Genomic DNA, 17,887 nt, shown 5'->3' with positions numbered 1-17,887 from the left:
ATGCCTCAGCCAGACAATCAGACAGAGAATGATATTTTTTTTTTTTTTAAATGCTATAATATAAAATATATAAAAACAAATCTATACATATTTGTTTTTTCTGCATTTGAACAGACCCACAAAGTAAAGATAGAATGCTATTTTTGCTGTTTGGTAAACAGCTAGGGGAAAATGCAATAAATAAATAAATAGTTGAATTGTTTGCAATTGTTATGTTATGTGCCTACTAGGTGTACATTCAAAATCCACAGTCAACAAATAAATAAATAATATGTTTGGAAGGGTTATTCCAATTTTAATGCAGCTTTAAAGGGTACTCCCCTGGAAAACATTTTTTATTTATATCAACTGGAGCCAGAAAGTTAAACAGTTCCTATAATGGACAGAGGAGTCAGCAGAGAGCACTGTGGTCAGACAGAAAGGAAATTCAAAAAGAAAAGAACTTCCTTTGGAACATACAGCAGCTGATAAGTACTGGAAGGGTTAAGATTTTTAAAATAGAAGTAATTTACAAATCTGTTTAACTTTCTGGCACCAGTTGATTTAAAAAAAAATATTTTCCAGTGGAGTACCCCTTTAAAGATGGCAATGTGTGGTTAGAGCTGGAGAAACATAGGTTTTTCTTTTGCTTTTTTTTTTCCTTTATTTTTTTCTTTACCTATCCCCTCACTATATACGCAATCAATTTTACTCAACAACAAATTGGAGGTCTAATGATTGATCTTTTTATGTATTTTGACTAGGCATTATGCAGTATAATGTTAGCAATTTAATGACTCATAATGATTATTAATAAGTGCAAATGTAGCTGTAGAAAGTATGACAGTAACCACTTGCATTTCTGGAGAGCAAGGCCGGCCTTAGGTGTTCAGGCGCCCAGTGCAAGCTAACCTTGTGGCCACACTGTACCCTTAATATAATACTGCTATACACTGTACCCACAAAATGTAATGCTGCCCCAGACTGTACCCTGAATATAAATATAATTCTAACATACATGCATACACATCATATATACATATACACCCCCTCTTATCCTCTCTGTCCTCATCACCCCCCAAAAACCCCGCCAAACCCCTCCTCATCACTACTATTACCCCCCCTCCTCACCTCATCCCCCCATAACCCCCCTGCACCTCTCATCCACTCCATGACCCCCCTGCACCTCTCATCACCACCCTGCCCCTCTCATCATCACCCTGCCCCTCTCATCATCCCCATAACCCCCTGCCCCTCTCATCACCCCCAAAACCCCCCTGCCCCTCTCATCACCCCCATAACCCCCCTGCGCCTCTCAGCACCCCCATAACTCCCCTGCCCCTCTCATCACCCCCATAACCCCCCTGCGCCTCTCATCACCCCCATAACCCCCCTGCCCCTCTCATCACCCCCATAACCCCCCTGCCCCTCTCATCACCCCCATAACCCCCCTGCCCCTCTCATCACCCCCATAACCCCCCTGCGCCTCTCATCACCCCCATAACCCCCCTGCACCTCTCATCACCCCCATAACTCTCCTGCCCCTCTCATCACCCCCCTGCACCTCTCATCACCCCCATAACTCCCCTGCACCTCTCAGCACCCCCATAACTCCCGTGCCCCTCTCATCACCCCCATAACCCCCCTGCACCTCTCATCACCCCCATAACCCCCCCTGCACCTCTCATCACCACCACCCTGTACCGCTCATTACCCCCCAGCACCTCTCACCACCCCCATCACCCCCCTGCATTTCTCATCACCCCCCCTGCACCTCTCATTACCCCCCTGCACCTCTCATCACCCCCATAAGCCCCCCTGCACTTCTCATCACCCCCTGCACCTCTCATTACCCCCCAGCACCTCTCATCACCCCCATAACCCCCCATGCCCCTCTCATCACCCCCATAACCCCCCTGCGCCTCTCATCACCCCCATAACCCCCCTGCGACTCTCATCACCCCCATAACCCCCCTGCGCCTCTCATCACCCCCATAACTCCCCTGCACCTCTCATCACCCCCATAACCCCCCTGCACCTCTCATCACCCCCATAACTCCCCTGCACCTCTCATCACCCCCATAACCCCCCTGCGCCTCTCATCACCCCCATAACCCCTCTGCATCTCTTGTCGCCCCATAACCCCCTGCACCTCCCCCCCTGCACCTCTTATCAACCCCATAACCCCCCTGCACCTCTCATCACCCCCCCTGCACCTCTCATTACCCCCCCAGCACCTCTCATCATCCCCATAAGCCCCCTGCACCTCTCATTACCCCCCAGCACCTCTCATTACCCCCCCAGCACCTCTCATAAACCCCATAACCCCCCCTGCACCTCTCATCACCACCCCCCTGCACCTCTCATTACCCCCCAGCACCTCTCATCACCCCCATAACCCCACCAGCACCTCTCATCCCCCCCCATAACCCCCCTGCACCTCTCATCACCCCATAACCCCCCTGCACTTCTCATCACCCCCCTGCACCTCTCATTACCCCCCCAGCACCTCTCATCACCCCCATAACCCCCCTGCACCTCTCATTACCCCCCAGCACCTCTCATCACCCCCATAACTCCCCTAGCACCTTTCATCACCCCCATAACCCCCCTGCACCTCTCATCACCCCTATAAGCCCCCTGCACTTTTTAATCACCCCCCCTGCACCTCTCATTAACCCCCAGCACCTCTCATCACCCCCATAACCCCCCCTGCACCTCTCATCACCCCCTTAACCCCCCCTGCACCTCTCATCACCCCCCTGCACCTATCTTTACCCCCCCAGCACCTCTCATCCCCCCATAACCCCCCCTGCACCTCTCATCACCCCCCTGCACCTCTCATTACCCCCCCAGCACCTCTCATCACCCCCATAACTCCCCCTGCACCTCATATCACCTCCACACCCCCGCGCAAGTTTACTTACCCAGCCGGGGATCAGTGCAGCAGCGTGAGGCTGCTGAAGCTCCTGGTGCTGCACAGGGAGGATGCTGGAGATCGCGCTGGGATGTACGGTAGGCAGGGACAGGTCAGGTGATTGGAGTAGATGTGCGTGCCTGCACGGGTCATGTGACGTCTCTACTCCAATCAGCCCTTGGCTTGTCCGGCCCTGCAATGATTCTTAAAGACTATGAGGCCCGGTCATAGTCCTTGCGGGCACCCAGTGCCAGCGGTCAGTGAGTGACAGTCGCAGTCACTCACTGACAAGCCAGTTAAAAAAAAAAAGCGGTGTCGGACGCCGGGCGTCCCTGTTGCTATGGCGCCCTGTGCGGCCGCACAGCTCACACACCCCAAAGGCCAGCCCTGCTGGAGAGTGACACTTTTGCATTGCTAAGGGAGACAATGCCATGTTTTTACTACAGGATTTCATAAAGTGCCATTCATTTTACAAAAGGAAACCAACCATATGGTGCCTCTGAAGAAGTCAGTTCAAAAACAGACACATTTACATATAGCTATGTAGTGTACGTGTTATAAATATAAAATACGTACACTACATAGTTATAGGCTTTTTTGGGTGAAGGCAACACCGTTAACCTCAAGTACTATCTCTATCCTAGGTGAGCTACACCCACCACATATTCTATACATTTACATATAGATTGCTCACTTTTAATTAGAGCCCTTTAAAGGAATCTGTTATCTATATCACCCACACTAACCTATTGGTTTAGGCTTGTAGTACAGAGACTTGTGAGGCCCCCATGCAATTTAGATAGTCAAACAGGGTCTGCTCTAGCCATAGGCATGATAGGCCACTGCCTAGAGCACCCTCTTGATGAAGGCGCCTCCTATGGCCATAGTATTTTTTGTAAAGTCAGCGGTGCTGTGATGGCTCCTCTATCCGTCTGTCAGGAGCGCAGCACTGTCACATCACATACGCGGTAATTATTACTATGTATGTGATGTAATGTGACAGTGCTGCTCCTGAGAGCCGGATAGAGGAGCCAGCGCAGCACCGCCACTGCATGCTCCTCCTCGATTATCCACGGCTCGAGTCCTGCAGGATCAACCCTAGAATTATCCTTACCGCTCCCTCCACCGTGCAGGAAAGGGAAGATAAAACGTAACAAGATGTCTGATCAAACATGTCTACCTACTTTTGCACAACATTTCTGGATTGCATATACCTAAAAGCTTTTCTTAATTTGTACCTCCTGCAAGAAGAATTGGCCCTGCAGTATGTCATGGCCACAATTTGCACAATTTTCCTTTACTATGGCCCAGTTTAGAATATGTGATTCCCCAGGAAAGCGCCCTACATATCGGTTGTTTATGGTGTTTTGGCAGAAAAAAATTATTCTGACACATAAAACACTACTGCTCGGGAGAGAGAGAAAAAAGTTAAATATTAACTAGATGGTACAGATGCCCAGCATTGCTACATAACGTCTACCCAACTGTATCCTATTTATTCTGGCATCGCAATCTAAAATAATGCTTGGAATTTTGTGGGTGTGTTCCACGCTCCATCCATTTTGACATGCAGAATTTTCAATATTTCAGCAGGTCTCTGGCTCTAATATCATACCTACGGCCTAAATTGCTTTCCTATCTTTAATAACTGGTGCAGTAAATACATTAAAGGGGAATTTATTAAGCTGCTACTTCTGCTTTTTAGGTGAACAAAAGGTGTTTGAGCAAGCCCTCGGATTGGCACACCTAATCTATCACAAAATATGCCAGCGATCTTGCATATATTGTACCTGAAATCTACACAAGCTTGGCGCTCGGGTACATTTATTACCACATGGGAACCACAGTCTTTGTAAATGATGGCCTAGATATTTCTTTACAGCAATAGGGTAGCTACAAAATGACCAACAGTTACAGTTGTAAAAGAAAAAAAAAACCTAACGTGAGCTAAAGTCACCACAATGTTATATATTCCTAGTTTTAGCTTCTTAAATGACCAGAAAGGAAGTGTCTTTGTTTGCTGAAGCCACAACATTATGCAGAATACCAGCTTGACAAGTTGGCATACTGAGCAGCTAAATTGCAGGAGAAAAGTAATTTTATATCACATGAGCCTAATGCACCTTGGCCACAGTAATATAATGGCACTGCACACATCAAAATAGAATGCAACTTAAAGAAGTACTCCGGGATGTAACAATTGTGTTTAAGACTGCCGGCAGTAACAAAAAAAATAAAGGGATACATACCTGCTGCCGCTCACCCGGTGCCTCTGATAACCCGTTTTGGGCCCTGCTGGGATCCTCTTCCTGGTTGCCGGTGGTCGGTGAGTCATACTGCACTCAGCCAATTAACAGCTGCAGCTAAGTCCCGCCTCGGCCGGCGATAGGCTGAGAGGTAGTGTGATGTTTTCGGCCCCAGCACTGGTCTTCTTCCTGGTGCCGGGACCAAAAACGTCACACTGCCGCTTAGCGTATGGCCGGCTAAGTGGGACTTCTCTGCGGCCGGGGATTGGCTGAGTGCAGTATGACTCACCGACCACCGGCAACCAGGAAGAGGATCACGGCAGAGGCCGAAACACCTTTCAGGAGGCATCAGGGAATGGCGGCAGGTATGTTTCCGTTTACTTTTTTTACTGCTGGCAGTGTGAAACACAAATTTTACATCCCGGAGTACTCCTTTAATAATGTAGATAACAAAGCAAAAAAAATGTGTATCTTATTAATTTGTATGTGTATATATATATATATATATATATATATATATATATATATATATATATATACAAAGGGAAAACACAACACATTTATGTATAAACTGTCCATCAATATAGGAAACGTTGTTATATTCTATCCATAGATGGATTAACAGCCACTACAACAATAAGAGCTTAAAGGGGTACTCCTGTGGAAAAAAAAACATTTTTTGTGAATCAACTGGTGCCAGAAAGTTTGTAAATGACTTCTATTAAAAATCTTAATCCTTCCAATACTCAGCTGCTGTTTAATACAGAGAAAATTAATTTCTTTGAATTTCTTTTCTGTCTGTCCACGGTGCTCTCTACTGACACCTCTGTCCATGTCAGGAACTGTCCCCATAGCAAACCTATCCTGCTCAGAGAGCAGAGCTCTGAACAGAGGTGTCAGCAGAGAGCACCGTGGACAGACAGAAAAGAAATTCAAAAGGAAAATAACTTTCCCTGTATTATACAACAAATAATAAGTACTGGAAGGATTAAGATTTTTTAATAGAAGCAATTTACATATCTGTTTAACTTTCTGGTACCAGTTGATAAAAAAAAAAATGTTTTCCACCGGAGTACTCCTTTAAAGATGGTAAGACATGCATTTTATGCATTCTAATGGTACTGAGCAACTAAAGAGGTTGTCTAAATCTTTGCAAAAAAATAAATAAATATAAAACAGCAAATGCTCTTAAATAAAATAAAACAAACAGTGATCACCTATTGTGGCATATTACTGTGTAAGGCTGGGTTCACATCACGTTTTCTCCCATACGTATGCTTTCGTATGCGCTCCCGTATGTAATTCATTTCAATGAGCCAGCCGGAGTGAAACGTTCGGTCCGGTCGGCTCATTTTTGCACCGTATGCGCTTTTCCCCCAGGCATATACCCAGTGATGTGTCTTATTGGCGGATGGAGCCCCTCCAATTCAGATAAGGGAGGGCACTTGCCCCATGATGGAATTAGCTATTGGTTTCCGCTATTATGGCCATCTATAACCTAAATGTACCATCATTATTTATTTGGGTAAAAGATACTGTAAAATTTGTCTTACAACATCAGATTGCTGCATTGCAACATATCCAACAAACCATCAGTCCTATCGTAGATAAAAATACATGTTGTTAAAAAAATAACTAAAAACTAAATTAAAGGCAGCAAAAACAAGTTTGCCAGATGTGACACCAATTCCTAAAGTTGGAAGAGGGAAAACCCTTTAATTCCGTAAGTAAGCAGGTTCCTCCTAGCTAATATCTAGCTAACACTTACATCATGGAGATTATATTAGGAACATATAATTTAATGGAACACTCCAATTTTTTTCACATTTCATACACACTCACCATCACTAGTCTTACAGCGCCATCTGTTTTATTGGTGCGCAGCTGCATCCATGCATTTTAATACTGCAATCATATCATGTGATCACTAGTCTGACCCACAGAAAATCATTTTGCTTAATGTGTCAGAGGAAGTGGTAAACTACAGGATGACAACATTACCATTAAGATTGCTTCCACTAGCTCACAGACCCCTCCCCTCATAGCTCTATCTGTATGCTGCTGCTATCTCCACCAAATCAGGATCTACATTAGTTATACACATGATGCTGTGTTCACACATTGCATTTCTTGTTGCATTTTTAAACTGACCTCAAACCACTAGTCTAATCAGTTCACCTGAGCCAGTTCATCTGCATCAGCAGCCTAATTAGAAAACCAGATGCAATGATCAAACTCCACACCCTCTCTCTCTTTGTAAAGCCAGAGGATTCATGGGAAATGTAGCAATAAGAATCCATATCAATGATGGAATTGCATCCCATATGGAGACAAACTTATGGCATACGCAAGAGCCTTTACATTATTTTCTAACAGTAGTCTATGCTACACTTTATATGCAAAAACACAATTTCTCTAGAGCATCTAAGCCACACAAAATCCTTTTTGTGAGTGCACACAATTAAGTGTTCATTTCAGTGAGGACATACAGATAACAAAAGTCATTATAGCCAACATCCTTATTTGGTTTATGCTACAATTATAATATTGCCATTCCAATGCTGTTTATAATGAAACCAAAATTGTTATAACCTTACACTACTTCTTTGCATTTTTACATATATTAGAACAGGGTTGCAGTTAAGAAGAGATCCTCTCCTACTTACTCACTCCTACAGAATTGTTTAAAGCTCCTTATCTAGATTTCATCATTGTGTGTTTTCTAACACAGAAGTAAACAGAAATGACATTAAAGGACAACGGTAGTGGTACACATTTACATATGCCCGTGCCTCAAAAATAAACAAAATAAACTCATACATACCTCGTTGGTCCGGCACAGGCCTCACGGTCCGGCAGTGCTGACGTCATTCCACTTCCTGGGGACGGGGACGCCGCAGAGCCGTCGGCGTATCACCGGCCGTAGCGATGTCCCGCCCCGGTCTGTCATAGGCTGAGCCCACTGTCATGTAAGAAGCCGGCCAGAGCTCCTTACATGATAGTGGGCTCAGCCTATCACCAGCCGGGGCGGGACATCGTTACGTCTGGTGATACGCCGACGGTTCTGCGGCATCCCCGTCCCCAGGAAGTGGAATGACATCAGCACTGCCGGACCGTGAGGCCTGTGCCGGACCAACGGGGGCTCGTAGGAAGGTATGTATGAGTTTATTTTGTTTATTTTTGAGGCCCGGGCACGGGCATATGTAAAACGGTACCACTACAGTTGTCCTTTAAAGGGGTACTCCGTTGAAAACTTTTTTTCTTTTAAATCAACTGGTGGCAGAAAGTTAAACATATTTGTAAATTACTTCTATTAGAAATCTTAATCCTTCCTGTACTTATTAGCTGCTGAATACTACAGAGGAAATTCTTTTCTTTTTGGAATGCTCTCTGATGGCATCACGAGCACAGTTCTCTCTGCTGATGTTTTTATAATAATAATAATGCTTTATTTATTGTTGTCCTTAGTGGGATTTGAACCCAAGTCCCCAGCACTGCAAGGCAGCAGTGCTAACCACTGAGCCACCATGCTGCCCCTAGCATACATCTGCTGGATGGTTGCTAAAATGGACAGAGATGTCAGCAGAGAGCACTGTGCTCATGATGTCATCAGTGTTCCAAAAAGAAAGGAATTTCCTCTGTAGCATTCAGCAGCTAATAAGTACTGGAAGGATTAAGATTTTTTTTATAGAAGTAATTTACAAATATGTTTAACTTTCTGCCACCAGTTGATTTAAAAGAAAAAAGGTTTTCACCAGAGTACCCCTTTAACTCCTTCTATAAAAAATAACAGTAAATAAATATTTATACAACAAAACAGAGCTCCAGGAAACTTAAATACACCACCAGTGCCCTGCAGGCATCACCAGCAGAATGCCAGCATTGTTTATGGCAGGCTGTGATCTATAAATGCTGTTTTCTTAGGGGTTGGGGTAATGTGTTGATGGACATGTCGTAATAAAAACATAACAATTATTTCCTCCAGCAATAGTTAAATGGCTGAAAACAGGAGCGTCACTTTGAAATACTGGTAGATACAAGGAATCACAACATTATTACCAGTAAAAGGTCAAACAGTCTTGTAACTTTTACAGTGTTCCCTCAAGTTACAATATTAATTGGTTCCAGGAAGACCATTGTATGTTGAAACCATTGTATGTTGAGATCATAACTCTATTGAAACCTGGTAATTGGTTCTGAAGCCCCAAAATGTCATCCGAAAAATAGGAAAAATTGAGGATTAAAGAAAAATAAGTAAATAACTAATATAGATAAAGCAAATCCTTACATATAAAAGTAAGAAAGATCTGCTGGAGCTGTAATCACTGTCTATGTCAGTGTTTCCCAACAAGGGTGCCTCCAGCTATTGCAAAACTACAACTCCCAGCATGCCCGGACAGCCGTTGGCTGTCCGGGCATGCTGGAAGTTATAGTTTTGCAACAGCTGGAGACACCCTGGTTGGGAAACAATGGTTTATGTAGAGGACAGGAGCTTCTTCAGGGTCCTATACAGTACACACAGTGTCCCAAATGGAGCCGCCCTTACTTGGTGACCAAAGGAGCAGCTAACCCTGGCACAGGTAAGGAGTAGTACAGAACTTGTAGTTCCTCCCTGTACTGTAGGGGGTGCTACCAGACAGCCAGTCAGTGCATGCACTTCAGTAATACAGGTGATTTACCAGTAAAATGCCCATTCTGATTGGTCAGTTCCTCCAGTTGTGACAGGTATCACAGATCTGGACTGTCTGTAGCATTGTATGTTGAGTCTGGTTTCAAGTTACAATGGTCCAGAAAATACCATTGTATGTTGAAAATATTGTATATTGAGGCCATTGTAAGTTAAGGGATCACTGTATTTACTATGTTCTTTTAGTAGTTTTTTCTTTACGTACTTGGTGACACATGCATATTATTGTGACCAGACTTACCTTTTCCAGTTTGACAGGACTAGCAGTAGTCACCGACATAGGATACCTGGTGGATAGTCTTGTGCCCTCTAACCGTTGCCCCATATAGCTGTCATGGGTGCCTATGAATGTGGCCGATTTTTCAACCACTGCATTCCGGAAACTTTTAAACTCAGGACTTCGGCAAAGGATTGGAGTGTTTGTCACCAAAGGGTTACACATTTCAACTTTCCACCACATCTTTTCTTCTCCTGGATTGCAACGTTGATCCATTACGTTCCAGCTGCTTCCGTCACTATTGTAGGGACTTGGATCAGACACATACTGGCTTGTCAGTGCGACATCAGATGTAAAGGTTCCATTTTCTTTCAGCTGACTGAATAATCCAGCCCCGAGATCGGGAAGTTTAGTTGCATCGCTTGCTTTGGCAAGTGCCAGTGTGTATCCCTGGGCAGTAGTTTTGCTTTTCTTGGTGCCATTGCTCATTGCCGTGCAGATGTTTAAACATGACACTGTGCTCTGGGCAGAACTGCCTGCTTCTATCTTCAGCTTGCTACAAGCAGGCTGTGTGTCTTCTCTCACAGGAGGATCTGGCCTCCTAGTGTCACATGCCTTTCTGCTTGCAGCTAAGAAAGTTTTCTCTGCCAAACAGCACGCCTTCTGTGATCGCTCAGCACATTTACTCGGTGACTTCAGCTGGATATATAGGAAGGAAGTTTTCATCTGTTTCTGCTCTGCCATTTCCTTAGCATGGACTTGTCAAGAGACGGTTGTATATCCTACCATAGAAAAGTACCGATCTTTTCCCGAGACCACCCTGAAATCCTCGTCTTCTGAACACTTCATACCTAAAGCAAAAAAAGGAACACCTTGCGTCATGTCACATATTCACAATTATATGCTAATTGTTCTTTGGATTATAAATAAAAAACAAAAACAAATGCTGAGTGAAAATATGGGTTGACACCCAGCATTTTGGTCAGTATTTGGTCCTCATATTGGAACACATTGGGGGACATTTACTAATCTGGTCTATTCTGGGTATGCGTATAGACCAGCGTATGTGGTAGTCTCCTGTCTATTGTGCTCCTAATTTATTAAAGGTCTCACAGCCCTTGATAAATTCTGTGCTCAGACTTCAGGGTCTACAGCTTAAACTGCATTTAGACCTGCTCCAACATGGTCTGACATTTCAGCGTATTTTGGGCAGATGCGACTTGTCACACAAAAGTCGCACTTGATAGATTCAGCACCAATGCATTTTCCAATGCATTTCCGTCTAAAATAGACTTGCATGCATCATGTTCTAAAAATCCTCTACAGCAAAAGTCGCAGAAAAGTCGCACATATTTAGACTGCGACTTTCTGTGCGACAAATTTAGACAGGAAAAACCAGTCTAAATCGTTTGATAAATCTCCCCCATTGTGGTCAATAGTTTTAGCCAAACGCGAGAGTGGGCCCGAAACACAGAAAAAGGTTGGTTCTACTCCTGGTTTTAGTTAAAATTGCTATGTGTAAATCCAAGTATTGGTGCTTGTCTTGGGACTAAATGGCTGTGTTGTGATTCCACCATAATGCAGCTGCCTTCTTTTTGTGAAAGGGCTCTTTCCTGTTGGAGTTCCCTTGATCTAACTACAAGTGTCAGGATCCCTTGTTTGAAAGTGTTCCCTTCTCTTCCTCCCACACATTAGTCACTCCACCCTTTGCAGCACAGCTTAGTTATGCGAGCTGTTCATAAAACTACAATTCCCTGCAGCCCTGTGGAGAATGATCTCCCTCCCACCTGGCGATCGCTCCACCCATTGAAGCAGACAGGCTTCTTTCAACACCTAACGAGTGATGTAATGTCTTGGGCTGCACTGCAATTTGGAAAAACCTAAGAAGACACTGATTTTGTATGCTGCTAAAAATAAACAAGTAAAGTATCGGTGCTTGTCTTGGGGCTAAATGGCTGTGTTGTGATTCCACCATAATGCTGCTGCCTTCTTTATTTGAAATGGCTTTTTCCTGTTAGAGTTCTTTTCCTCTAACTACAAGTGTCAGGATCCCTTGTTTGGAAGTGTTCACTTCTCTTCCTCCCACCCAGTGATCGCTCCACCCACTGAAGCAGTCAGGCTCCTTTCAACACCTAATGAGTGATGTAATGTCTTGGGCTGCACTGCAACCTGGGAAAACCTAAGGCGACACTGATTTTGCATGCTGCTAAAAATAAATATAGGGGCAAAGAAGAGCTAGATTAATATGTTAAAATTGGTTCTTTAATGATTTCTTTAAAATTTGACAATTAATTGGCCCGTTAAGACACTTGCAGGCTTTTAACAGGACAGACTGTTAGACTTTGTTCACACATTGTTTTTTTTCTCCCATCTTCTGTACTAAAAATGCCTGTTATTTGGCTGTTTTAAAATACAAAGGACAGATAATAATAGCAGTCTTTTTTTCTAGTTTTTGAGTTCAATGGGAAATCTGCTGGGAATGCACATGTTGTATATATTTTAGAAAAAGATGTCTGTTTTAGGAGCAAAAATGGCCACAAAAACCAGCTGTCTTTTTTGTTGAAAAAAGATAGGGCCAAAAAAACTGTGTGTAAATATGGCCCTAGTTTTTAGCATGGTAGCACTTTAAGCTGGTTCTATTATTGCTTTTACCTGCCTCAAGTACTTTATTTAACTAGTACTTTTCCTGTCGGGGGTGGTGTGGGAAATTATCATTTGCGTAAAAAGCTGCACAATACTTCTTTTCATTTGCAGAGTTTTCTGGCAGGGTTTCTGTGTCTAATTTAAGGGACTGAACACAACATACGGTAATTTATTATGTGGATTTTTAGAATGGTGCGCAACAGAGGAAAAGAAAAGAGGAAAAGAACTTCTCACATGCTATACCACCTAGGATGTGAACTGTAGAAAGATGAAAAATACAACAAATCTATTTGCGCACACTAAGCCACACCCTCTAAAAGTACAAAAATGACTAACCATAAATTTCCCAAAAACAATTATAAAACTGATAAATGTCCCCATAGTTTTTACTCTAAACTTTTCTTCTGAATAACAATAATCATACATTTTTGATCAGCATCATAAGAGGTATAGGTATACACTGCCATGGACTGGTTCTGGCACCATCTTTGGGGGAGATTTATCAAAACCTGTGTAGAGAAAGACTGGTGCAGTTGCCCATAGCAACCAGATAGATTTTTCCCCATTTAAAAGGTAAATAAGCAATCAAATTGGTTGCTATGGGCAGCTGTTCCACTCTCTCTAGACAGGTTTTGATTATTTATCTATTATTCTTTCATATTTTGCCAATTGTCCTCAAATTGCTATTTTGGTCATTTTCCTTAAGGCGCATTAAATATACTGTTACAAAAAAGCATTTTGAAAAAAGAAACCTTTTGAAATTTCAATAGTTTTCATCTGTTAGGGTCTTGGGTGTTCAGACCCCTACCAATTACTAGCAAGAGTAGGAAGAAGGGCTTAGCTAAGTGCTTCTCCAGTCATGTCGCTCATCGCTGCACAAGACGGTCTCCATAGATTTACTTTACTGATTTTCTCCCACCTTGTTCTAGGCAATGATGGACACTTGTAGAGAGGAGGCTCATCTGCCTTAGCTGCAGTTGGTTGAGACAGCTAACTGCGAGCATCACATATATATAAACCACAGATCCACTGATCCTGTTATACAGCTCCAACCTTGGGGGGTGTGGTTATGGCTCAAATCTGCATGTACTAAAATCCAAAAAATTTGTAAAACATCAGACACAAACTGTAATACTATAGAAATTTTAAATGTACATTTTTATTGGAAACAAAAAAATTATATTAAAGCACATAAAATGGACTAGCAAAAGTGCAGAAAAAAGTGCACACGGATAAATAACAGAAAAATCTATATAACCACTTAAATGCCTCCAGAACACAGATGTGAGTGGGAGCAAACAAAGCAAATGCGCTCTCACCGCACAAAGCAGAAAGCAAAACGGTGTAAGGGTTTGCACGCTGATGGTGGGTATTAGAGCTGATGTTGGGTATTAGAGCTGATGTTGGGTATTAGAGCTGATGGCGGGTATTAGAGCTGATGGCGGGTATTAGAGCTGATGGCGGGTATTAGAGCTGATGGCGGGTATTAGAGCTAATAGCGAGTATTAGAGCTGATGGCGGGTATTAGAGCTGATGTTGGGTATTAGAGCTGATGGCTTGTATTAGAGCTGATGGCGGGTATTAGAGCTGATGGCGGGTATTAGAGCTGATGGCGGGTATTAGAGCTGATGGCGGGTATTAGAGCTGATGGCGGGTATTAGAGCTGATGGTGGATGTTAGAGCTGATGGCGGGTGTTAGAGCTGATGGCGGGTATTAGAGCTGATGGCGGGTATTAGAGCTGATGGCGGGTATTAGAGCTGATGGCGAGTATTAGAGCTGATGGCGGGTATTAGAGCTGATGGCGAGTATTAGAGCTGATGGCGGGTATTAGAGCTGATGGCGGGTATTAGAGCTGATGGCGGGTATTAGAGCTGATGGCGGGTATTAGAGCTGATGGCGAGTATTAGAGCTGATGGCGGGTATTAGAGCTGATGGCGAGTATTAGAGCTGATGGCGGGTATTAGAGCTGATGGTGGGTATTAGAGCTGATGGCAAGTATTAGAGCTGATGACAGGTATTAGAGTTGATGGCGTGTATGGCGGGTATTACAGCTGATGACAGGTATTAGAGTTGATGGCGTGTATTAGTGTGGATGGTGGGTATTAGAGCTGATGGCGGGTATTAGAGGGGATGGTGTGTATTAGAGCTGATGGCAGGTATTAGAGTTGATGGCGTGTATTAGTGTGGATGGTGGGTATTAGAGCTGATGGCGGGTATTAGAGGGGATGGTGTGTATTAGAGCTGATGGCAGGTATTAGAGCTGATGACAGGTATTAGAGTTGATGGCGTGTATGGCGGGTATTACAGCTGATGACAGGTATTAGAGTTGATGGCGTGTATTAGTGTGGATGGCGGGTATTAGAGCTGATGGCGGGTATTAGAGGGGATGGTGTGTATTAGAGCTGATGGCAGGTATTAGAGTTGATGGCGTGTATTAGTGTGGATGGTGGGTATTAGAGCTGATGGCGGGTATTAGAGGGGATGGTGTGTATTAGAGCTGATGGCAGGTATTAGAGCTGATGACAGGTATTAGAGTTGATGGCGTGTATGGTGGGTATTACAGCTGATGACAGGTATTAGAGTTGATGGCGTGTATGGTGGGTATTACAGCTGATGACAGGTATTAGAGTTGATGGCGTGTATTAGTGTGGATGGTGGGTGTTAGAGCTGATGGTGGGTATTAGAGCTGATGGCGGGTATTAGAGGGGACGGTGTGTATTAGAGCTGATGGCAGGTATTAGAGCTGATGACAGGTATTAGAGTTGATGGCGTGTATGGCGGGTATTACAGCTGATGACAGGTATTAGAGTTGATGGCGTGTATTAGTGTGGATGGTGGGTATTAGAGCTGATGGTGGGTATTAGTGTGGATGGTGGGTATTAGAGCTGATGGCGGGTATTAGAGGGGATGGTGTGTATTAGAGCTGATGACAGGTATTAGAGCTGATGACAGGTATTAGAGTTGATGGTGGGTATTAGTGTGGATGGTGGGTATTAGAGCTGATGGCGGGTATTAGAGGGGATGGTGTGTATTAGAGCTGATGGCAGGTATTAGAGCTGATGACAGGTATTAGAGTTGATGGCGTGTATTAGTGTGGATGGTGGGTATTAGAGCTGATGGCAAGTATTAGAGCTGATGACAGGTATTAGAGTTGATGGCGTGTATGGCGGGTATTACAGCTGATGACAGGTATTAGAGTTGATGGCGTGTATTAGTGTGGATGGTGGGTATTAGAGCTGATGGTGGGTATTAGTGTGGATGGTGGGTATTAGAGCTGATGGCGGGTATTAGAGGGGATGGTGTGTATTAGAGCTGATGGCAGGTATTAGAGCTGATGACAGGTATTAGAGTTGATGGCGTGTATTAGTGTGGATGGTGGGTATTAGAGCTGATGGCGGGTATTAGAGGGGATGGTGGGTATTAGAGCTGATGGCAGGTATTAGAACTCATGGCGTGTATTAGAGTTCTCTCTAACCATGGATTGTTTGATTCTTTTCTGTGTCTTGGTTGCATTTTATCATTTGCGGGCATTTTCTATTTTTCCTGCAGCCTTTGCTTTGAGATACTATTCTCTGCATGCGGCGAGAGCACATTTGCTTTGTTTGCTCCCATTCACATCCGTGTATCTGAATCCCCAGGTAATTTATTTTGGGTGCTGGGGCTCCTGGATAGTGTGTATATACATTTATTATGTAGCCATGTTTTTCTGTGCAGCATTTATATGCTGTACTCAGGATGTGGACCATTTGTTTTGCTGTTGAATTTCTGAAACAATTTCTGCTCAGAATTTCTGTAGTGTGAATGGGTCCTAAGGGCCTATGCACACAAAGGAAATTATTTGCCCAATTTCACTGCAGAGACCAGAATTGGCACTTTCTTTACATTCAGTTTTACTGAATGTTACATTAACTTATTCATTCTTTCGGTGGTATAAAATTCCTTGTCGGCCGTTCTGCTACGGGCTTTCGTAGTGTGAACAGAGCAACAGCTTCCTATTGAGATCAACCCTGAGAAATGATTAAAGTGGTATTCCAGAAAAAAAAAATTATATATCAACTGGCTCCAGAAAGTTAACAGATTTGTAAATTACTTCTAAAAATCTTAATCCTTCTAATAATTATCAGCTGCTGAAGTTGAGTTGTTCTTTTCTGTCTCATAACAGTGCTCTCTGCTGACATCTCTGTCTGCCTCGGGAACTGCACAGAGCAGAATAGGTTTGTTATGGGGATTTGCGTCTACTCTGGACAGTTCCCGAGACAGGTGTCATGAGAGCACTTAGACAGAAAAGAACAACACAACTTCAGCAGCTCATAAGTACTGAAATGATTAAGATTTTTTTTATAGAAGTAATATACAAATCTGTTTAACTTTCTGGAGCCCGTTGATATATATAAAAAAGTTTTTTTTCCTCGATAACCCCTTTAATTCATCGAGTTTGAATTCTGAATGCAATGTCCGTAGTGTGAATTGGCCCTTACATTACAGTATTCTACACAACTCTACAGTAAAGTTTTCTTACTTTCTACAAAATATTCTGTCAGTAGAAGTCATCACCAAAACAAATACTTATGTTGTCCTGATAGTTTCCTTAGGTGTAATAGGTCTGGACTTTAGTTTTAGCCCACTTAGGATAGCATAGCTAACGTATAGAAAAATGACACTGTTCTATTGCCCAAAAATGCAAAAAAACATGTTAAATGTATTAAAATATCTGGCTTATCTATAAAACTAAGAAGAGCAGCACAACCAGGTAACAGATACAGACAAACTATGGTTTTTCTTTTAGGTTCAGGTATCTTTGTAGCAGAAAACCAAATGTAATCCAGGTCATGAAATTGGTGTGTGCTTTAATTTATACCAAGTTTTGGCATAAACTATGGGAAATCTGACAAACTTTGGAAGGTCATATTCCCTCCATTAAAGTACACCTGCTTTCTTGTCACTTCAACCCCCCCCCCCCCCTATGTTGTGTAGCTGGGGGGAATTTCACATAATATGAGGAACAATACAAATATGATCATCTTTTAAACTTCCTTATGAATAAAACCACAACAGGAAATATAAATATCCCTTGTTTCTAAGACACAAGTCCTATTTCTACCATATTATGATGCCAGCCAAACATTGACAGAGCTTCATTTTAGAGAACAAAATTGTTCCAAAAAAATCCTTAATTTCAAGGAAGCAAAACTTAAAA

General features: G+C 43.2%; 1 protein-coding gene across 1 annotated transcript in view; it reads right to left on the bottom strand.

The window, feature by feature from the left end:
- Positions 1–17,887, bottom strand: part of PSD3 (pleckstrin and Sec7 domain containing 3) — a 574,055-nt gene that overhangs the window by 480,554 nt on the left and 75,614 nt on the right. Inside the window, exon 2 of the mRNA XM_056569232.1 lies at positions 10,071–10,897. Within this exon, the coding sequence (XP_056425207.1) occupies positions 10,071–10,790 (720 nt within the window). The 5' untranslated portion in view covers positions 10,791–10,897. The remainder of the gene's footprint in view (positions 1–10,070; positions 10,898–17,887) is intronic.

The sequence above is a fragment of the Hyla sarda genome, chromosome 1, assembly GCF_029499605.1.
Source record: "Hyla sarda isolate aHylSar1 chromosome 1, aHylSar1.hap1, whole genome shotgun sequence".
NCBI classification, from domain to species: domain Eukaryota; kingdom Metazoa; phylum Chordata; class Amphibia; order Anura; family Hylidae; genus Hyla; species Hyla sarda.
The sequence above is the reverse complement of the archived record's forward strand: the minus strand, read 5'-3'. Positions and strand labels throughout refer to the sequence as shown.